Source organism: Petaurus breviceps, unplaced genomic scaffold (assembly GCF_028583685.1).
Source record: "Petaurus breviceps papuanus isolate PSGF00001 unplaced genomic scaffold, PetGlider_PUasm1.0 582, whole genome shotgun sequence".
Taxonomy (NCBI): domain Eukaryota; kingdom Metazoa; phylum Chordata; class Mammalia; order Diprotodontia; family Petauridae; genus Petaurus; species Petaurus breviceps.
The window spans coordinates 15,054,659-15,078,527 of NW_027186390.1; the positions used below are offsets into that span (position 1 = coordinate 15,054,659).

The 23,869-nt window shown below is 36.5% G+C and overlaps 1 protein-coding gene across 8 annotated transcripts in view; it reads left to right on the forward strand.

Annotated features, from left to right (window-relative positions):
- The window catches only part of WWP1 (WW domain containing E3 ubiquitin protein ligase 1), a 147,311-nt gene that overhangs the window by 54,546 nt on the left and 68,896 nt on the right, over window positions 1–23,869 (forward strand). For 6 of the 8 annotated variants that reach the window (XM_069103616.1, XM_069103611.1, XM_069103614.1 and 3 more), the window contains 5 exons: window positions 1,756–1,894; window positions 12,004–12,128; window positions 15,428–15,565; window positions 15,662–15,728; window positions 17,460–17,644. In XM_069103616.1, the coding sequence (XP_068959717.1) occupies window positions 1,756–1,894; window positions 12,004–12,128; window positions 15,428–15,565; window positions 15,662–15,728; window positions 17,460–17,644 (654 nt within the window). Of the gene's footprint in view, window positions 1–1,755; window positions 1,895–12,003; window positions 12,129–15,427; window positions 15,566–15,661; window positions 15,729–17,459; window positions 17,645–23,869 lie in introns of those variants that run through there. The other 2 variants (XM_069103615.1, XM_069103617.1) reach the window with 2 other exon arrangements.

A 23,869-nucleotide genomic window follows, 5' to 3' on the forward strand; every position in this document is an offset into this window, starting at 1 on the left:
AAAATTTGATACAATTAGAATTATCTTTTTTCTTTTTACTTTTTGTGATCACCTTAATTTCTTGTTTGGTTAATAATTTCTTTCCCTAACCCATAGCTGTGATTTTTTTTTATTAAAAATAAAATGTTATTGATATCTTCTGTTTTTGCATCACTTATATTTCCTAAAAATTCCCTCACCCTTCCCCTCCTAGAAAACTTCTCCCATAACAAAGAATAAAAAGAGAAAAAAGAAAAAAAAACATTTCTCTAAAGGTAAATGACGTCTTAAGAGTACATTTATGATGCTTAATCTGGGTAGGAGGGAATTTGAGGGTGGGAAAAGAGGTTTTTATCTTCCCTGAAAGGAGTCACAGTAGTCAATCCAATTATGCAGACATTTATTAAAAACCTATTACTTGAAAGGAACTTATCTATGTCCTGGGATATGAAGAGAGAATGGAAAACAGAGAAGAGGAAAAAAAATAAGCTCCCCCAAGGAGCTTACAGTTGCTTAACTATTAGATAGATAGGTTGTATAGTGGATAGCATGTTAGACTTAGAGTCAAGAAAGATCTGAATTTGAACCCTGCCACAGATACTTTATAGATGTATGACTCTTGGCAAGTCATGTAATTCTTCATCCTCAGTTTGCTCATCTGTGAAATGGAGAAATGAAAAGCAGTCACTTCACAGGGTTGGTGTGAGCAAATAAGAATAATTTGAGAAGTACTCAGCAAATTTAAAAGTATGCTGTGTTTCTCGAATATATTTCTCTTACTTTGCAACACAACCCCCATCCCCACCCCGGGTTGAAAAAGAAAGAAAAATAAAACCTTTGTAATAAATTTGCATAGTCAAGCAAAACAAAACAAATTTTCTACTTAGCCAAGTCCCAAAACAATAATTTTCAACATGCACCCTGATTATGTTACCTCTTTTTTTTTTTTTTTCAGGAGGTGGGTACCATGTTTCATTCAGAGTTCTTAAGTCTTTCAAATTTATTTGTCTTTACAGTATTGTTGTAATTATATAAATTGTCTTCCTGGTTCTGCTCACTTCATTCTGTACCAGTTCCTATAAGCCTTCCCAGGTTTCTCTGGAGCTGCCCTCCTCTATCATTTCTTAGATCTTATTCATCATATTCACTATAATGTTCACATAACATAATTTGTCCAGCCTTTCTCCACAAGTGGATAGTCCCTTAGTTTTCAGGGAAATGAAGAAATTCGAGAAAAAGACTGCTTTTGCTATTTTTGTGGAGAAAGGCTGAACAGTTTGTGACAAAAATAAATAATTTAGCAAAAACATCTGATACAGTGACTCTCTGGAAATATATATATATATATATATATATAATATTCTATTCTAGTAGTCCCTTGCCTCTCATCTATGAAGAGGGAAGATGTTTGTCTGTTTATTTGTTTTTTAATGTTGTTTGGGACCTTTACTGGTTTTTCAGTTGCTCTGAATTTGGCTTGTTTTTAGTGATCCTTTCATTTACCTTACAATCATTGTGTATATTCTTTTGGTTCTGTTTATTGCATTCTATGTCAATTCACACAGATTTCTTTTAGATTTTGTTTAATTCTTCATATTCATCATTTCATATAGCATGATAATATTTGTTAAAAGTCCTTGAGAAGAGCATTAACCAGCATACTTGTCCTTCTGTCAGATTCTGAGACATATAGGACACTAGTTGCTTTAGAACATATAGTATATACATATTTTTTTTGTAAGATATATACTTTAGTAATTGTAATGTTTTTATCAGTTTCTAGTGCCAAACTGAAAAGAAAAAAGAACTGGTTTGGAACAGCTATCTATGCAGAATTATCTGTAGATGGAGAAATTAAGAAAACAGCAAAATCTAGTAGTTCTTCTAATCCAAAGTGGGATGAACAATTAACCGTGTAAGTATTTGTTTCAGTAACTTATATTTATGTATCATTATTTCACCATCAAATCATACTCTGATTCCTCATTATGACATGGAGGTAACTGTGGATTCTCAAAAACTATACAAGTAGTATATAAATAATAATAGCTCACATTCACATAGTACCAATATGTACCTGGCACTGTGCTAAGTACTTTACAGTTATTATCTCATTCAATGTGCACAAAAATCCTGGGAGGTAGATGCTATTATTATTCCCATTTTATAGATAAAGAAAGTTATACAAACAGAGGTGAAGTAAGTAACTTTACCCAGGGTCACACTAGCTGGTAAGTTTCTAAGACTGGATTTGAACTCAGAGTCTTCCTGATTCTTGGCCCAGTACTTTGTCCATTGCACCACCTAGCTATGCTATACCATGCAGGGAAAAGCGTAGAGTATATTCATTGTGAAATACTTACTATTTTCCAAGGACTAGTCTGCCTAAGCACAAAGAAGATCATTGTCAGTAAGTTGACCATTAGGTGATGAATTCTTTGGCCATAGTAACCATGAAATTAAGAAAAACATGAATTGCATTCAGTTCCATGGACTCTCTTATCTTCTTTTGTGGACATTGTGGCACTGTGCCAGAAAAGGGGCCAGGTAGTGCTAAGAACTGCACAAATTATGTTAAAAGCTACTTAATTGGTACCTTAATTGAAAGATCATTATCCACCAATTTATGGTTCCATGTACTACTGGAGAACTTGAATTATATCAGTATTTGCATTCTCATTGTAAAAGAAACCAGAAGACATAATGCTTACTCATATAGTTTCTATGGAGATAGTCAGATAAAGGAGTTGCTCATTAGTGGAGTTGATTTCATTGTTATCTCCAAAGAAAACAAGAAACTTAATTTAGGGAAACATTTGCTTATCTTGCCTTGCAGTGCTGTTCATAAGCAAAAACATGAAGACTATGAAGATGGTTGGAGTTTATGTTATTGAGGAGATAGATAAATTTTGCGAAGAATTTTTTTTAAAAGGCCCTCTGATTGAAATAATAAATTAAATGCTTTGATAATCTGACAGATATAATAATCAGCATAAGAGATGTTGAAAAATATGGTTCATGATTAAGAAACAAAAGAGACCAAAGGATTAGAATTATAGGATTTCAGAGCCACAGCTGGAAAGGATATTAGAGGCCATTCAGTTCAACCCTCTCATTTTCATGTGATCAGATTGAGACCCAACAAGGGCCTTTCAGTAATTAATTGCTTTGATTACTAAATTAATAATAGGTACTTAATAAATGCCTATTGCTTGACTTGACTTGGTCTGTTTTGCTCACATAAGGCTGCTTATCACGTAAAGGGGAAAGTACTGGACTTTTAGTGAGGACATTACAGGTAAATCGCAGCCCTACTATTCATTAATTATGCAACAACACAGAAACAGCATGACTAAACAAGTCAACAGATATTTTTGTCATCATAAATAAATTACACACACTCACACACGCACGTACACACACACACATCATCATCAAATTCCTGGACATTTCAGACCCCATGCAGTAATGAAGACCTAACAGTAGAGCATCCTTTCCTTTGTGCATTCCTCAAGGACCCCAGATGTCTGTGCCCTATCTGTCTTACTTTGGGAGATGGAAACCTTTCCCCTTGATTTTCCTTTATCCCTCTCATAAGCACCCTTGACTCTGAGACCTCACCAGAGAAGAGATGGGGTAGAGCTTCCCTTTTGTTTACTGGTCCATCTTTCCACTATTCTAGACCACTCTCACCTCATGGGGCAGGTAGGTGGGAATAGCAGTACAGTTGTTCATACTACTTGGAAGAGCTGGGTGTCACCAGTTATAAGCCTTCCTGTGAGATGGAGGAGCAACAGGCCTTAGGATCTGTTCTTTTGCTATGTTCTTAAGTCCTCCCTACTTTACCATCTGCCCTAATGCTGTGCCTTCTAGACCCCTGGACATTATTTGAATATATGCTTAAAAGGAAAATCACACTGGATGTGATAAACATTTTCATAGACAGCCCCTTCTTGTTTTGAAGAAACTTTCCATATAGGAATACTCATTTTATTCAGCCAATAATAATTTTTTTTTTTAGGTGAAAATAGGGGCAGCTAGGTGGCACAGTTCAAATCTGGCCTCAGACACTTTAACACTTATTAGCAGTGTGACCTTGTATAAAGCCAAGCACAAGCAGCTTTCCAGAGGACTGCTACTGTGAACAGCTTCAACATTCTAATTGTGTAGTGTAGTGAACTCTCTATTTATTCAGCAGTAAATTAAGGCAAAACATTCACAGAAATCAAAGTACAGCATTCACAGTGTTATGACATGACAACTCATCACTAAAATAGTCACATAGTTTTCACCAAAGTGGCCACATACTTTTAAACAAAGTACAATCATTTAGTAAATCCTTAATTCAGTCATCCTTAAGGAGGTTTGCGTCCTTAATGGACACAAAGTACAAACGTCAAAGTTCTCCACCCCAGGTCACAGTAAATCATAATCTTCTCAGTCAGCATCAGGTACCCAAGAAGAGATCTTTTCATCTTGACTCAAGGCTGGCTCTCAGCTTCCATGGTTCTTCTTCCATGGTCCCAGCTCCTGCCCAAATCTACAAAACTGTCAGCTGGGTTCAAAGACAGGCAGCTCCCAATTCCTTGTCCAGCTCTTTGTCCAGTTCTTCATCCAGTTCCTTGTCCAGTTCTCATTCCTTATTGAAGCTCACAGTGTCCAGTCCACTCAAGTCCTTCACAGTTCCTGTTTCTGGGAAGACAAAGCTTAACAGAGCCAAAACAACATTCATGCACGTTGCCGGCACCATCATCAGTTCACTATCTGCCTGTGAAATCAACACAGACCCACCAACAAGGTCTGAGAACTCAACACAGATCATCAGTATAGAAATCAACAAAGACCCACAAACAAGGTCCAAGCAATCAATACAAATCATCAGTAAAATCCCAGCACCTCCGAAACCCTCCTTCAGGACTTCTGTAAATAGACAACCAGAAAATCCTCTTTCAGGGCTTCCAGTAAGGTCCCAGGGCTTCTGTAGAAAGTATCACAAACAAACATCAACACAGACAGAACAGACAAATAGAGTGCTGGGATACCACAAGTTTTCTCCTTCCCCACCACAAGTGCTCCCTTCTCAGTTCTTCTGTCTTCTCATTTCTCAGTTCTTCTCAATTCTCTTCTCAGTTCTTCTCAGTTCTCAGATCTCTGTTCTGCCACCACAAGTTCTGTTCTCCATTCTGTTCTCAATTCATACCAGTTCTCAGGATCCTAGCAGTTTTCTTTCTCTCAGCAATTTGGGCTCTCTAGTTTGGGCTTTTCCTTATATATGGTATTAGCTCCTCCCTATTCCGCCCCATCCTGTTATATCAGCGATTTCCTTCCACTGTGGGATTCACAAGTTCTGGATCTTAATACTTGACACAATCATGAACTTGAAACAAGGTGCTAAGTATCTGTCTGTTTGCTTACAAGGGTCAGGGAAGATCTTCAAATCCCCATTAGCGTTACACCTTGGGCAAGTCACTTAACATGGAGATAAATACAGTTTCCTTCATGAGGAAGAGAGAGAAGTCCATTTTGACTGTCATAGAGGTACAGGAAGGGAAATAATGTATAACAAGGCCAGAAAGATTGGTTGGGGCCAACTTCTGAAACACTTTAAAAGCCAAGCAAGTTAATATTTTATCCTAAGGCAGTAGGAACCACTGGAGTTTGTTGAATAGAGGAGTGACAAAGTCACGTCGTCACTTAAGGAAAAGTTAGATTGTTGGAGCATAGATTAGAGTAGGGAGATATTTGAGACAAGGAGACCAATTAGAAGACCTAGTCTAGATAAGAGGTAATAAGTCCCTGATTTCTGGTGGTTACTGTATAATTAGAAGAGTTCAAATGTGAAAAACTTGGTAGATATAGAAAAAGTAAGATTTGTTAGCTAACTGGATATCATTGGTATATGGAAGCAAAAGTGAATGAGGGAAGGACTTGGGAATAATGCCAAAGTTGTGAACCTTGGGGATTGTAAAAATTATGATGACCTTGGGAGAGGAGAGGAAGAAGATAACATGTTTTGGACGTGCTGAGTTTGAGGTGTTTGTGGGACATCATTTGAAATATCCAATATACTGTTGGCAGTGTGGCAGTTGAACTCAGGAGAGAGATGAGCTGGATATACATAGTACAGTATATGTCTTGTATGTATATTTTTGCTCTAACCACAGACACATGCACACTGTGTACTTAAGCATATAATATACATATACACATACATATAGATGCAGGTATGTATAAAAACTCTTTCCTGAGATCCACATCCACATCTTTAGCTGCCTATTAGACACTTCAAACTGGTTGTCCTAAAAATATCTCAAACTCAAAATAACTTATTATCTTTACCTCCAAATTCTCCCCACTTCTAAAGCTGCCATCATTTTTACACCTCACTGATATCCTGTCAGTTGCCACACACGCTCATAGAAGAAAAAACTCCTTAAAAATTAAAATTGGGCAAGTGAAAGCTGATTACTCCATGAGACATCAGGAAACAATAAAACAATCAAAAGAAAGGAAAAATAGAAAACATTAGAAAAACAACTGACCTGGAAAATAGATCAAATAGAGATAATTTAAGAATTGTTGGACTACCTGAAAGCCATAATTAAAAAAAGAACCTGGACATCATCTTTGAAGTAATTATCAAGGGAAACTGCCCTAACATTCTAAAACTAGAGCGTAAAATGAAAATTGAAAGTCTACCAGTCACCTCCTACAAGAGATCTCAAGATGAAAATTCTTGGGAATATTATAGCCAAATTCCAGAGCTCTCAGATCAAGGAGAAAATCTTGCAAAGCAGCCAAAAAGAAGCAGTTCAAACATCATGAACCTAAAGATAACAGAATAATCCAAGATTCAGAAGTTTCTACATTAAAGAACTGGATAGTTTAGAATATGATATTCCAGAGGGTGGAGGAACAAGGATTACAACCAAGAATCACCTACCCAACAAAACTACGGATAAAGCTTCATGGAAAGAAAAATGGATATTCAATGAAATAGAGGATTTTCAAACATTCCTGTTGAAAAGACCAGAGCTGAAAAGAATATCTGGCTTTCAAATACAAGACTCAAGAGAAGCACAAAAGGAAAATAGGGAAGAGAAATCATAAGGGATTCAATAAGGTTAAACTGTTTATATTCCTACATAGGAAGATGATACTTTTGTAACTCCTAAGAATTTTTTCTTTACTGAGGTGATTAGGAGGAATTTTATATATATGTGTATATATATATATATATATATATATATATATATATATATATATATAGACAGAGAACATGGGTCTAAGTTGGAATATGATGGAATGAATGATATCTAAAAAAAAATTGAGGTGGGAGGGACTTCAGGAGAGTGGATCACCAGCAGCTATGGTGGTTTTCAGAATTTTCAACCCATAAATGCCAAAGACAAAGTGAGACGTCAGTGTGGATTGGGAAGAAGGGGTCCGGGAGTGCGGTCCAGCCTCTACCACCAGAGGGAGAAGTGGCTGAGGTGCGGCAGCTGCTACTGAGTGGCTGCTTCAGAGCTCCTGGCCTGAAGATTGTAGGGGGACCAAGCGGCCATTCTGAGCAGTAATCACTCTTGCTTTAACCTGCTTGGATTTGGATGGCTGTCTAGGGTAGAGGTCCTGGGGTGTGTGACCAGGGGCCAGAGCCTGTGGAGGCTTCTGAGAGGGCAGCCAACTAATAGCTCCAGCAGCTGAGAAAACCCCAGTGATTTGGGACAAAGCTCTCCTCTCTGGAAGCAGAGTTCTATTGTGGCAAAAAGCTAAAAAATCAAGTAATTGAGTGGCAACATGAGCAAGCAAAGGAAACAAAGCAATCAAACCTTGGATTCCTATTTTGGGGACAAAAAGGATCAAAGAATGGGATAGGAGGAAGACAATGAAGTCAGAACTCCTACAACAAAACCTTCCAAGAACAATATGAATTGGTTACAGGCCATAGAGGAGCTTAAGAAGGATTTTGAAAACCAAATAAGAGAAGTGAAGGAAAAATTGGGAAGAGAAATGAGAATGATGCAAGAAAATCATGAAAAAGAGAATCAACAACCTGACTGAAGAAAATAACACCTTAAAAAATAGACTAACTCAAATAGCAAAAGAGGCCCAAAAAGCCAACGAGGAGACAAATGCCTTAAAAGCCAATTTTTCCAGGTGGAAAAAGAATCTCAAAAGCTCACTGAAGAGAATCATTCCTTCAGAATTAGATTGGAGCAAATGGAAGCTAGTGACTTTATGAGAAATCAAGATACTATTAAACAGATCCAAAAGAATAAAAAAATAGAAGGCATTGTGAAATATCTCATTGGAAAAACCACTAGCCTGAAAAATAGGTCCAGGAGAGATAATTTAAAAATTATTGGACTCCCTGAAAGCCACAACCACAAAAAGAACCTAGAAATCATCCTTCAAGAAATTCTCAAAGAATATTGCCCTGATGTTTTAGAACCAGAGGGCAAAATGAGGTTGAAATAATCCACTGATCACCTATTTAAAAATATCCTAAAAAGAAAACTCCTAGGAATATTATAGCCAGGTTCCAGAGTTCTCAGATCAAGGAGAAACTATTACATGGGGCCAAGAAGAAACAATTTGAATATTGTGGAAACACAATCAGGATAACACAGGATCTGGCAGCTTCTACACTGAGGGATCGAAGGGCTTGGAATATGATATTCCGGAGGTCAAAGGAGCTGGGTTCAAAACCAAGAAATCACCTACCCAGCAAAACTGAGTATCATGTTTCAGGGGAAAATATGGTCATTCAATGGAATAGAAGACTTTCAAGCATTCTTTTTTTTTTTTTTTTAAAGCAATCAGGGTTAAGTAACTTGCTCAAGGTTACACGGCCAGGTGTTTCTGGGTGGGAGCTAAGTGTCGGAGCCCGGATTCGATCCCCAGGTCGTACCAACAGTGGAGCCGGTGTTCTTACTCACTGTGCTACCTCTTTCAAGCATTCTTGATGAAAAAAACAGTTGAATAGAAAGCTTGACATTCAGATACAAGAAGCAAGAGGAGCATGGGAAGGTAAACAGGAAAAAGAAATCATAAGGAACTTATCAAAGTGAAACTATTTACATTCCTACATGGAAAAACTATAATTGTAACTTATGAAACTTTTCTCAGTATGAGAATAGTTGAAAATATAAATGTGTGTGGTATATTCATACATATACCCTCCTATATAGACATACACACATATGTCTATATAGGAGGGTATATATATGAATACATATGTGAGTGTGTGTATATATGTGTACAGGTATACATAGAGGGCACAGGACCAATTGAATAGGGAGGGATGATATTTAAAAGGTAAAAGTGAGAGGTGAGAGAGGAATTTAATGAGAGGAGATGGGGAGAGACAGAATGGTGTAAATTGTCTCATAGAAGAGGCAAGGGAAAACTGTTACAATGGAGGGGAAGAACAGTAAGGCAAAAGGTTATGGGTCAACCTTACTCTCATTGAATTTGTCTTAAGAAGGGAATGACATACACACTAAATAGGGTATCTCTCTCTACAGGAGAGTAGGGGGGAAGGGGATGAGAGGGGTGGATGATGAAGGGGAGGGTAGTTAGAAGCACATACTTTTGAAAAGGGACAGGGTCAAAGTAGAGAATAGAACAAGTGGTGTTCGGAATAAGATGGAGGGAAATATAGTCAGTCTTTCACAATATATTCACTATGGAAATGTTTTGTGTAGCTACACATGTGCAACCTATATTGAATTGTTTATCTTCCCAGCAAGGGTGGGTGATGAGGGAGGAAGAGAAAGAATCTGGAATTCAAAGTTTTAAAATCAAATGTTTTTAAAAAAATATTATTTTTTTTACATGCAACTGGGAAATAAGATACACAGGTACTGGCGCATAGAGATCCATCTTGCCCTACTGGAAAATCGGAGGGGGGATGGAGTAGGAGATAGGAGAGAGCAGATTGGGGGAGGGGGTATAGAGTGGGATCTCTGTTTTAGGGTGGTGGGTAGGGGAAAGATGGGAGAAAATTTGTGACTCAGAACCTTGTGGAAGTGAATGATGTAAACTAAAAATAAACATAAAATTTAATTAAAAGAAAAAAATTGAGATGAAAAAGAGACTGGGAGAAGGGGAAATGGAAAAATAGAATGTGTTGAATTATCTCACTTAAAAGAGATGCAAAAGAGCTTTTACAGTACAGTAGAGGGAAAGATGGAAGAGATGGGGGGAACACCTGAACCTTACTTTCCCTGGAATTGATAAAAAATATGGTGAAAGATGCTGTCTCCCTTCAGAGAAAGAACTGATGGCAATCTTAATGCAAATTGAAGCATACTTTTTTCTTTTTTTTTTCCTTTTCTTTTTTTTGGGGGAGGGCAAGGGGTTGTGTTTTCTGTCACAACATGATTAATATGGAAATATATTTTGTATGACTGAAAACGTACAACCAAATTGCTTGCCTTCTCAGTGAGGGGGAAAGGAAGGAGGGAGGGAGATGATTTGAAACTCAATTTCTTTTTAAAGTTAAAATTCTTTTTACATGTAATTGGAGGAAAATAAAATGTTAAATATACCAACCCTAGGAAAACTTAGATGAAGTGATGCAAAGTGAAAATTAGGAGAACTGGGAGAACATTATACACAATTCTAACAATATTATACAGTGGTCAATTGTGAATGACTTCGCTATTCTCAGCAACGTAGTAATTTATTTCAGAAGGACTTATGTTAAAATGCTTTGATTACATATAATTAAGAAAAAATAAAAATTAAATGTTAATAAAGAGGAAAATTTGTAGTCAGAGAAGGGAAGCTGAATTTTTAACTTTGAATTATGTAAATTGTAGAGTTGAAAAAAAATATTAGAAATCATATATATATATATATATGTATGTGTGTGTGTGTGTGCGTATGTACACACACACCTACACACCAACCTCATTTTACAGGTGACGAAATTGAGACCCAGATAGGCAAAGAGACATAAGAACTTCATGTTAACACCAGGTCTCCATTCTCACTTCACTTTTTTATCCTCTATAGCAAATAAGGGACTTACTAAGAAATTTAATAGTATAAATAAGACTTTAGGAACTGTCAACCTGGGATTTCCCTTTTTTTTTTTTTTTTACATTTTTCCTCTATTTCTCAGATTGGCTCATAGATTGTAGATTAAACCCTACATAGTTAAATCCTACAGAGCTTAGTTAGTAAAGATTTAAAAACTTATTTTGACATATTCTCAACCAGGTGTGAGCAGTGCATTTGAAGTACTTTATAAGCCCTTACTTATATTGAAATATAGTTGCTGTATAAACATTTTTTAGTCTGTATTTTAACATGATAGTTACAAATCATTCTTATGTATTCATTAGCTCTATCCTTATTTGTCATGTTTGTCCATTTCAACTTCTTGTTTGTAGTTAAGTAACAAGCAATATTTATTTTAAAAATATCCTGTATTCTATAATTCAGGTAATTTATTGATTAAAATTTTTTTTTCCCTGACACAGAATTTGTGGTTTTACTACTAGGAAGGGCAGTTAGATGGTACAGTGGATAGAGTGCCAGGCCAGAGTCAGAAAGACTCCTCTCTCCGAGTTCAAATCCAACTTCAGATGCTTACTAGCTGTGTGACCCTGGGCAAGTCACTTAAACCTCTTTGCCTCAGCTTCCTAATATGTAAAATGAGCTGGAGAAAGAAATGGCAAACAGCTCTAAGTATCTGTGCCAGTAAAACCCCAAATTAGATCATAAAGAGTCAGACACAACTGAATGTGACTGAATAACAACAACAGCTATACTAAGAAATTATGATAATTAATAGCATGGAATGAGCACTGGACTTAAATTCAAGTGGGTCACAGCTTCAGATCTTTTCTTTGCTGCATACAGCCCTGTGCTGTAAAATGGGGAATAGTTATTTTTGCAGTGTCACAGTATGGTTGTGAGGAACATGCTTTATAAACATAAAGCACTATGTTAATGTAAGCTATTGTCATTCCTCATATCTTGTATCTTTTTTGTTCTGATTTTTGACTATAGGAATGTGACACCTCAGACCACATTGGAATTTAGAGTGTGGAGTCATCACACTTTAAAAGCAGATGCATTATTAGGAAGAGCAACAGTAGACTTGAGACAAGCTCTTGAAATACACAATAGAAAATGTAAGTCTTTTGTTCTAATTTCTACTGTTTTACTTTACGTTATTTAAATTTTTAAAAATACATGTTAGCAAAAAGTCAGTTGGTATATTTACTATAAAGCTTTATTATTATATGAAGTAATTTCAGTTTTAAAAAAGTGAATTTAAAAATTAATTGCCCACTTTTATCCATCTCATAAATTTGCTGAATAATTTAAATTGTCTAATAGCATCACTCATTTATCGTTTTTAGATGCAGCTATGAGCAAGCAGGGGAGTGGGGGAAGGGAAGTGGCTAGGTAATGCAGTAGAGAGAGTACTGGGCCTGGAGTCACAAAGACCTGAGTTCAAATCTCTCCTTAGACACTAACTAGCTTTGTGACCCTTGGCAAGTCCCTTAACCTCCATTTGCCTCATATTCCTCAACTGTAAAATAGGGATCATAATAGCACCTACCTCACAGGGTTGTTGTGGAAATCAGGTGAAATAACATTTGTAAAGTGCTTAACAGTTTGGGGGATATAGTAGGCACTTGATAAATGCGTATTCCCTTTCTCTCACTTACTCAGTTTTGATGGGTGTTATTTTTTGCTTTGTGTTCATATCCTTTGCCTTCTAGAATATCATATTCTAAATTCTCTATTCCTTTATGGTGGTGTCAGCTAAATCATGGGTGATACTGATTATGGCTCCATGGTACTTGAATTCTTACTTTCTGGTTACTTGCAGTATTTTTTATTTGACTTGAAATTTCTGGATTTCTGCTGTATTGTTCGTGGAGTTTCATTTTAGGGTTAAGAGGGAACTGATTTTTTTCTGTTTTTACTTTGGCCTCTAGTTCTAAGAGACCTTGATAGTTTCCTTTTAAGAGTTTTTGAAATAAGGAGTTTAGGTTTTTTTGTTTTGTTTTGGTTATTTTTGGTCATGGGATTTAGATAGTCCAATGATTCATAATTTTTTCTTACTGTTTTCGTAGTGTACCTGTATGGGTCTGGGGATGTCTCAATATGAGTCTTAGATCTCCTTTTTTTCCTCTTGTACAGCTTCTGCCTTGTATCTCAAGTGCTGCATGCACCATGTCCAACCCCTGTGACCAATGTTCCAAGTCTTTCCTGTCTTCCTATACTATACTAAGCCAAGCCAGATAAAAGGCTCACTGTGACTTTTTTCTGCATTTCCCCATCAGATTTCAGGCTGGTACAATCTCTAGGTCTGTTAGGAGTAGAGAAGAACTTGTATATATTGCTTCCCATCACTCCACCATCTTGACTCCATTCACCCTGTTAATTTAATATAAATTTATTTTAAATATCTAGTCTTATCTACAGGGAGAATAGTTCTCTATGATGTTATTTGATGGAGACATTTATGTGTCCCAAAATATCTTCCATGTTAGCCTTTTCTTAGAACTAACTTCTTCCTAACCATCCCTAACCTTTCTCTTGTATACAGTTTTATGAATGAACTATATGGATAGTTTTTTCTGGCATACTTCTAGTTGTTCATTAATTTAGTAGCCTTGAGAGGCAGTATAGCAGTGCAATAAAAAGAAAACTGGACTTGGAAGCAAAAAGCCTGTTTTTAAAGGTTGTCTTATCTAAGGGATCACCAACAAGATGTTTAATCTCCCTGAGTCTGTTTCCTCATGTGTAAAATGTAGAGAATAATACTTACCTCTCACTAAGTTGTTTTTGATTCAGATATGGTAGTACAGGTAAAAGAAACTTTGTAAGCCTTACAGTGTAAATAAATGTGAGGTGAATTCTTTAGAAATCATAGTGGGGAAGTGCTGAGTGGCTGTGGACTAGTTAGTGTTAAGCCTTTGTAAGGAGTTCAAAACGAAGATGATGGGTGACTAGGTGAAGAGAATCTTTGTGGTATAATGAGAGAATGCCATCAATACAAAGAGTTCATAGTTGTGTCAAATAATAGCTCTTACTAATTAACTATTGTAACTGAAAAACTGTATGTAAGAATCTCTCATATGTATTTCTCTGTTTTATGTTTCTTTATTATATTGATTCATAGAATTTTCAAGCTGCGAAGATGCCTTTGAGCGACAGTTTAAACCGTTTTTAATTTGTAACTGAAAAATAATGCCCAGAGAGTCTCAGACTTACTCAGAGTCATGTAGCTCATCAACTAAGAATAGAAGCCAAGTCTCTTGACTTCCAGTTCAGTTCCAAGGAAAGAGAATGGAGAGCTAAATTTGTAGTTAGAAGAAACCTGGGTTCAAATCCTACCTCTAAAACTGAAGTAATTCACTTATAGGGCTGTTGCAATGATCAAATTAATTAATATTTGTAAAGCTCTTGGCAGACTTTAAAGTGCAATAGAAATTTAAGCTACTACTTAATGTTTTCATCATACCATGCTTCCTTCCATTGCTGTTACTCCTCACATATAGTATAATATAATAGAAGTCCTTTAATAATAGTTATAGCTATTCCCATCATTTTGGGATATGATCTTAGTACCTTTGGGAAACCAGTACTGCAGAGTTTTCAAGGAGGTCATAGTAGAGGGTCACTGCATTTCTGAATTTTTAATATTTCTCTACCTCCTTCCCATACAGTTCTACTTTTGGAAAATTTTATTTTCTAAGACTGATGGAAGAAAATAAAGATTTCTCAAGAAGAAAGAAAAAGTTAAGACAGTGATAATGGTTGAAAATAGTATCACTTCACTCTCTCACCAGGACAGGGGAACAAGTTCTGTAATTGGAACTACTTGGAGATCCCTATTAGTGAATTGTTAACTTTATTTTGTTTTTGGAAACTAGTGACTTTTACTTAGCACAATAAGCATGCTCCTTGGTAACTAAGTAAAATTAAGTTTGCACATTTGGTTCCTAGCTCATTGGAAGTAAAGGAAGGGAAGAACTCTGTTGGTAACTGGAGTATACACATGATAAGTATCAAGTTCATGAACTTGATCACAATCATCAGATCTAGTTGATACTTTCAACAGATTTCACCTTTGCTCATATGGAAATTTTAATTCAAGACAAATATTTCAGAAGAGCCTATATCCAGATACATTTGCTATTGTCTATGCTCTTGGGCTTCCACATGCTGCCTGCTCATTGACCTGCTTATATTCTACAGGGATAAACTTGATGGAAAATGGATAGATGAAAGATGGAATGGTTAAGATGGGAGAGGGATGGCCAGTGATTTTTAGCTAGTAAGTCAGAATTTGGATCTTATAATACTAATAATAAGCTTGTGTGGGGTTTTTTTTTTTTAGAAATCTCATTTTTATTTAAAAATGTCATTTCTGGTCAAAAGCTTCTGAATTTGAATGTTTCTCTTTTTGTAGTGGAAAGAGTGAAAGAACAATTAAAACTCTCCTTGGAAAACAAGAGTGGAATCGTACAAACTGGTGAACTCACAGTGGTGCTAGATGGATTGGTGGTTGAGCAAGAAACAGTAACAAATTGCCCTTCAGCAGCAGCCCGTAAGCAAATTTATATGCCTTTTAAATAAATAAACAATATATGCAATTTTATTGCGGGAGAAAAAAGCCCTATTTTATTTGTTTCTTATTATTTAGTAGAAGTACAGCAGAATGGTGATGCCATGTATGAAAACAGAGAAACTTCAGCAAGCACTGCAACCAGGTTAGAAATATTTAATTTTATATTTGTGCCAGTGAGAAGAAGCACATTTCTAATATTTGGAACTTTTAAAATTTAATATTTATGCTTATACAATTGAAGGTTTCTTATCCAAATATAATTTAAAATTTCCCAAGAAAATAGTAACTTTTTTTCCTTATGAAAATATTCCTTAGACACTTTAGGCATATGTTAAATTTGTAACATATACAATTTAGTTCTGAATATTAGAAAGTGAAAACATGGATCTTTATATAGCTGTCTAAAATATATTGGTCCCATGCTCTGGAAAATATTAAAATAAATAGTTCTATAGAAAATATGATCTTTCTTGCAAGGATTCTTACCCTTTTTTGTGTCATGAATATCTTCTCAGAATACTGTTTTTAATTACATAAAAGAGCATAAATAGTATTACAAATAAAACAAATTATATTGAAATGCCGTTCACAATATTTTTTAAAATAAGTTCTTAGACTTCCAGGTTAAGACCTTCTGGTCTAAGATAATTTTACGTGTATGAAAGATTCTAAAAGACATAATTTAGTGGAACAAAAGCCTAGAAATATAAGAATTAGTAGATTTTTAATTAACTTGTTTATTTTTTAAAGTAGCCCATGAAGAAATTCTGACATTTGTTGAGCTATAGTTATTAATGGTTCTAGTATCCCTATGTAAAAATCTGAAAAGTTAGTGTTAGAGAAATGAGATATTATCTAATGAAAACATTTACCTTAGTTATGATGATACTCAGTGTTGAGAAAATCAAGGCAAGACTACAAAACAAGTTGGAATGGAAAAAAAGTTATTCACCAAAGTAACAATTTATTCTGGTGGTACTATGAATTTTAAAAATTGTTTATAATAAACAGAGAGGCCTTATATGTCATTTTGCTGAAATTCATTATGTTTAGTAGATTTGGTATAAGATAGGTTAGGAACTGAGGATTTTCTTTTTTGAAATATAAAAAAATACCAGGGTGGCAGTGAATAGAGCACCAGCCCTGGAGTCAGGAAGACCTGAGTTCAAATACAGCCTCAGACACTTAACACAAAAAAACTAGGCATGTGACCTTGGGCAAGTCACTTAACCCCAATTGCTCTACCTTCCCCCCTCCAAAAAAAGCAAAAAAGAAAAGAAATATAAAAAATACTTCATAAAGATGTTAGATATCTAACATGTACTCTATTTCAAGGTGTTAATTTGAGGTAACATATGTGCCATATGTTAACATAACTCTTTTGTATATTGTTGTGGAAATCAAAGATTTTGTCATTTAAGTTTTTACCATAGTTTTTTAAAACATGGTGCTTGCTCAATAAATATTTGTTAATTTAATCTCTAGTGTCTTCTTACTAGAATATTTTAAAAGAATTCAATATTGATGTTATTTTTCATAAAGATATAGACACTGGAAAAAGTTTTTACATTTTTCTCCTTCTCTACAACTTATTGTTGATGTGCTTTTATGAGTTTTGTGAGAAATGTATACCCTATGTATTATTTTGCATTGTTATATCTAAATGTTAGAATTGCTAATACTTTTATACTTGCTACTTTTCTTCTGGTTGAAAAATTGAATTTGTAATATAACTAGATACACATTTCTGTTATTTTATGTCTGTGTTTTAAGATAAAAAAAGTTTTGAATCTAAGTATCCTTTTAAGATATCTTATGCCTAATGATTCTTATGTCAGGTTCTTTTATTTGTGTAATGCAATTTTTTTTTAAGATCTACCATCGAAGTTGCTAATGGAGTAGATAACCATACACCTTCAGACTCAATAGTGCAAAATTCATTCTGCATACATGTACTTAATGGAGACAGCACACCCTCATCTCCTTCTCATGTTGCAACCAGACCTAAAAATACACCAGCTTCAAAACCACTTACATCTCAGTCTGCCAATAACACTGGTAAGAAAGGAAAAACATTGAAAGATGGTCTTAATGAAAATCTGTAAAGTTTGAGAGATAATTCAATTTTTAATTTGTCTACTGGTTTCTTGACTTCATTTGCTGAGTATCGTTTATATAAGAGTTTGGAGTTTAAAAATACGGAAAGAAAATCGAGTTGCATTTTCTCATGTTACTTAAATGTTTTGCCCCTTTTGTAATTCTCTTAGAGAAGCTTTGTGTTATAGTGGATAAAAAGCTGCATTTGAGTAAGGAATTCTGCTTTTAAATCCTATTTCTGATATATAGCAACTGTGTGACTCTGGACCAGTCACTTATTTCCCCAGACAGCTCTCTAAATTTTAAGTCACAGAACAGCTGCTGATCTGCACTGATAGAGGGAGCTTTGTCACCAAAAGATTCTTACAGTGGTGAAATCATAGGTCCATACCAAAAAACATTGAAAGAAGATTCTTTTTATTTGAAGTTTTTCTTGATTACAAGAATATTTAAGTCTTTTACTTGTGTTTTCAAATTCTCGTATTAAAAGAAATGTTTAAAATTGTGATTAATTTCCTGAGATATCTTGAGAAAGCTAATTAATCCAGAAATGTATATTTGATATTATTATACACTTGGAATAAAAAATAGTAGAGACCAGGACTGTGTAATGTGAGTAGCCAGGCCAGAAAAAAATTTTTTTTATAAGAATTTCAAAAAATATTTCTTGAATGTGAATTAGGAAAGATATGTTTTGAAAGAAGATCAAAGTGGTAGAATTTTTCTCAAAATTCTGGATGGAATTCTTGGGTGCTACCAAGTGATTTAAAAGTTGATACTCATCTTAAAAATGAAAACTTTCTTGCAGTAGCAGTATAGTTACCTTTTTCTAAAGATGTATTTTCATAGTCACTCATACACACATATAGAGTCCTGCAGGGAGGCAGGCAGGTATGTAGAGACAGCATGACATAATAGATAAGGTGCTAGAGTTGAAATAGGGGAGACCTGATTTTAAATCCTGATTCTGACACAAGGTATGACTGGCAAAATCATTAACCTCTTTGTGCCTTAGGCAACTCCCTAGGACGTATCTACTCTGTGATAGATGGGTTGTAGTCTGTATCACTAGAGGGATTTCCCAGTACTGACAAAATCAGTTTGACAGATCTCATTTTGTGTTAGTAAACATCATTTTAACACCTGAGGTTATTTAGAACCACTCTGAAAGATGTTACAAATGTTTGAGAAGTGAGCTGTCATGTTTGAGAAGATCAAATTTTACTTGTCCAGCAATGCTGTGGCCCCTCAGTCTTCCTATAACTTTGATGTGTTTGTTTAGTTGAGAGTTTTGTCTTCTCACTTCCTTTTATGTTTCTCATAGTATATACTCTTACTGTCCTGGGGGGAAATGTAGAATGAGGCAAAATAAAAACACATAATCTTTAGGTCTCTCTTTGTGCTGTCTATAGCACTTTTCCCATTTCTGCTTCCAAATCTGAGAGGTGTCAACTACACACAGCTGTGACCTTTCATGCCTCCAGACTAGGAAAATGTATCAGGGAAACTGGGGACTTCAAAGAAGCTTTTTCAGGAAACTACTGGTCCTATCACATACTACCCCTTAACAGAAAAGTCCTAATGATCTTCAAAATCAGCGCTTCCTAAACTGGCAAAATTTGGCAACAGTAAAGTATCTGAACATGCAGAGACTAATTAATTTAAAATGAAACTCGTTATGAATCTGAGGCGTTTCTGGCATTTTTTGCCCTTGTTACTTAGGGCAATTTCACTTTAGCCTTGGTTCTGAATACAAAGCATGCACACTTTACACAGTGCGTGCCCTCAGGCTATGCAGAGTGAAGGGGGGGGGGTTTAAGAAACTCTGTGCTAAGGGACAGCACACCATTTAAGTGACTAGACAGCTCTCCTGTCACAAGGGAAAGAACAAAAAAATATGCGGGAGTCTAGATCTTTGCTCCTCCCCATTGGAAAGACTCAAGACTCAAATCCTTATAGTTTAGTCCACATGATCGATCATGCCATGTCTTTGAAGTTCACAGAAGGTGTCCTAATGCATAGTGGTGGTGATGAACCAGAGAAGCTCCAAGAACATCAGAGCCACTGTACAGATGATTACACTTCAGGGTAGCCATACATTTCATCTCCTGATATGAGATGGTAACAGTGGGCAGGAGCAGCTTGAGGAATACAAGAGCCTCTGCGTGGATACTTTAGACATAATTGACAATTGTTTTCTTGCACTATATTGGAATCATCTGTAGTAAAATGGCTAAGAAGTCATAAACTTCTTACATGCAACTTATTTTGGGTTCTAAGTTGATACCAAAGCTCTCCCTTTGCTGTCTAAACCTTTCCCTCCCTAAGAGCTTCATTAAGAGAATGACAAAATCTTTGCTCCCTTAGAGGCCTCTATGGAAGGGTACCCCATTCTTCTACAGTCGCTAAATAAAAACTCTCCCTTACTCGAACTCAGAATTACAATCAAGCCAACTTCGGGTTCTCCTTTCTTCCTAATAAAAATACACCTACTGTAATTATATACCAAATTTTACCTCTTGCTGAGAAAACTAGACACCTTCCCCTTGGTCCCCTAAGCCTTTTCTGGGAAGAGTTCACTGAATCATCCAAAAGGAAAGGAAGTTACCAATTTAGGAGGACCTAACCTACTTCTCCCATGAAGCCCAGAGGGGATTAGCTAGAACTATGTTCAAAAACAGTCACTTCTTATGTACCAAGTGCCTGGTGCTTAATTTTCTGGTTCAGTTTTATAAGTATATTTATGGTTGTTGTTCAGTTATTTTTCAGTTATGTTTGACTCTCTGTGACCCCATTTGTATGATACTGGAGTGGTGTGCCATTAAGTACTTTATTATAAACCTTTTAGGAGACACATTCAGATCTCATTCCTGGGGATATCAACCTGCTTTGCCTACTTAGCAAGGTGGGCTGGGACTCTATAATTTCTCTCATTCCCAGAGTATGTATTTACACTGAAAGCAGTATTTTCCTAAGCCCCAAACTGCCCCAGCATCCTTCTCAAGTTCCAACAGTTGATCAGCCCACACATGTATGATTGTGTGGTGGGGGAGGCCCATAGCTAAGGACTGAAGTCAGTCTGGTGGGGCTTCACCCAGAAGGGAGCCTCTAATTTTGCCCCTCAGATATGCATGAGATATGATAGACCTTGGCTAGGAGAATGATAGACAAAAGAGGAATAAATCCAATCTATCAAACCCATTTCTTTTAGGAATTCCATCCTTTCTCTTGCAAATCTCCATCTTTGAGCTGGCTGCAAGGGGAATTCTTTATAAAGTGAGGTTCAAATAACTCCCCATCTCAGCCACCTAAAAGCATATGCCTTCTAGATACTCTAACAAATGTAATTGGCTCTATAAAAGGATGTCCTAGTAGAGAACCTCCAGGCCTCCAGTGTAAGACAGAGGACTCTTCTGCATTGGTTCCATTAAACCACACCCTTAGGAGCCATTGCTCCAAGGACTCCATAGGTTTCTGTTTGAACTTCTCAGTTCTGCCTCCCCAGTCTTAACTTCTATGCTTACCTCTCAAATTTTCAAGTTCCTTTGAAACATTTCTAACTGCATGGCCAGGATACATCTTAAACTGAACGTGTCCAAAACTGTATTCATCTTTCCCTCTAACTTATTACCCTACCTTCCCTGTATCCTATTCTCTCCCCTGCCCTCCCCCAGCACCACACATATACCAGTTTCCCTATTACTGTCTAGGCTAAAGCTCCTTAAACTTTTTCTACTCTTGACCCCTTCAGACCCCATGTAGGGTCTCAGCCCACAGTTTAAGAAGCTCTGGTCTACACTACTACCATCCTCCCAGCCTCTCAGGCTTATAGCCTAGATGTCATTCTTAACTCCTTACTATCTTTCAACCACCACTCCCCAACCCCATATCCAATCTCTTGGCCAAGAAAACCCTTTGCCCTTTGTTAAGATTTCACCTTTACAACATCTTTTGAATATGCCCCCTTCTCTCCTTTGTTACTACCACCATGCTGGTGCTGGCCCTCATCATTGCATGCAGTAGCCTGCTGGTTGGTCTGCCTTCCATAAGTGTCTCCACATTCCAGGTCATCTTCCATTTAGCCACCAAAATGATTTCCTAAAGAACAAGCCTGACCATGTAAGCCCTCTACTCAATAAACTAGTGACTTTCTATTGCCTCCAGGATCAAATCATCTGTTTAGCATTCAAAACCCTTTATCAACTTTATCAACTTGAAGTAAAGACTTACCAAAGTATCAAAAACTAAGGTCTTTAATGGAGGCAAGGAAATTGCTGTTCAGAGTCAGCATACAGCACTGTGGTACTGGAGTGCCCAAGAGGAGCAGAGGGGGTCAGGGTTAAATACATTTCAAAGAGGAGGGAGTCTCATGTGAGGTACAGCCTAGAGAAGCTGTTATAGAAGTTGTTTGGCATAACAACTGAAAGTCCATAAGGCCTGGGGAGGCTGGGCATGGATGGGCTGATATCTGGTAGGACCAGCAGACTTAGGTTTCTAGTATATAGCTGGGGAAACCAGTTTGGATCTGCTCTAGTCTTGGGTTAGTTGGCATAAAAGTCTGGTAGTCCCTTCTCACGTCTGCCTTCTACGGTCTTTTTTTAAACTAGTTTCCATCTCCCTCTGGCAGTTCACAGCTCTGAGTTCAATTGCATTCATCACTTTCATAAACTATTCCTTTTCCTTCTACCCCACCACCCCTTCTTATTCCCCACATACTCTTCAATCCAGTGACACTGTTTCCCTGGCTATTTCACAGACAATCCATTCTATCTCCCTCAGCTCTGAGCTTTTTCAGTTGTCCTCAGTTCCTGGGATGCTTTCCTTCCTCATATCTGACAACCAGATTTTCTGGCTTCCTTCAAGTCTTAAATAAAATCCCAGTTTCTGCAAAAAGGCTTTCCCATCCTTAGTTCTGGTGCCTTCTCTCTTTTAATTATTTCCTGTTTAAATATATACAGTTTGTATAGTGTTAGTCTGCTTGTTGTCTTTTCCATTAGATTGGGAGCTCCTTGGGGACAGGAACTATCTTTTGCCTTTCTATCCTCTCAGAGGTTAGTATAATACCTGGCACATCACAGATGTTTAATAAATGCTTATTGATTTAATGACTGATCTTGAGTACTTCAGAATTTGCCTGGACTCTTGTTTCTTTTCCCTCAATTAGCCTATAAACAATTAGTCCTTACTTAGGCTCTTCCAACTCATCAGATATCTGTACTTTAGTCTGTTTTTCTTTACTCTTGGATTTCAAAGTGTCTGCTCAGTTCTGGCCTTTTCACAATAATGCTTGGAAATATTCAAATTTTGTTAAAGGTTTCCTTACCTGTGGTAATTACTATACCCAATTTTGTCAGGTTATTCTTGATTGTATCTTTTTTTTTTTTTTTTAGAATATCATTTTCAAAGCTCTCCTCTCTTTCATAGTTGCAGCTTCCAAATCTTGTGTGATTTCTGACTCTGACTGCTTGGTACGTCATCAGTTACTTTTTGGTGATTTCCAGTATTTTTGATTTACCTTGGAAGCTGTAGATTTTGGCTATGACATTACTGGAAGGTCATATGGCTTCTTTCAATAGGTGACTGGTGGATTTTTTTTTTCCTTTTACTTTGCCCTTTGGGTCTAACAGATTGGGCAGTTTTTAATTCTGACCCTTGGAAATAAAGTATCCACATGTTTGAGGGTGACTGGTTATGATTTTCAGGTAGTCCTGTGACTCTTTCCACTTGTTTGACATTGTCATTTAAAAAAATATATTTTCTATCTTCTAATCTTTTGATTTTTTTTTTTGTTTTGTTTTGTTTTGTTTTTTAAAGCAATTGGGGTTAAGTAACTTGCTCAAGGTTACACGGCCAGTTATTATTTCTGGGTGTGGTGCTGAGTATCTGAACCCGGATTTGATCCAGGTCATCCCAACACTGGAGCCGGTGCTCTTACTCGCTGAGCCACCTGGCCGCCTCTAAGCAATTGGGGTTAAGTAACTTGCTCAAGGTTACACGGCCAGGTGTTTCTGGGTGGGTGCTAAGTGTCTGAGCCTGGATTCGGTCCCAGGTCATTCTGACTCTATGGCTGGTGCTCTTACTCGCTGTGCTACCTGGCCACCCCTTGATTTTGTTTTAATATTTTGGTTGTCTCATGGAATAATTTTCTGTTTGGCTCATCCTTATTTTCAGAGGTCAGTTCCTGGG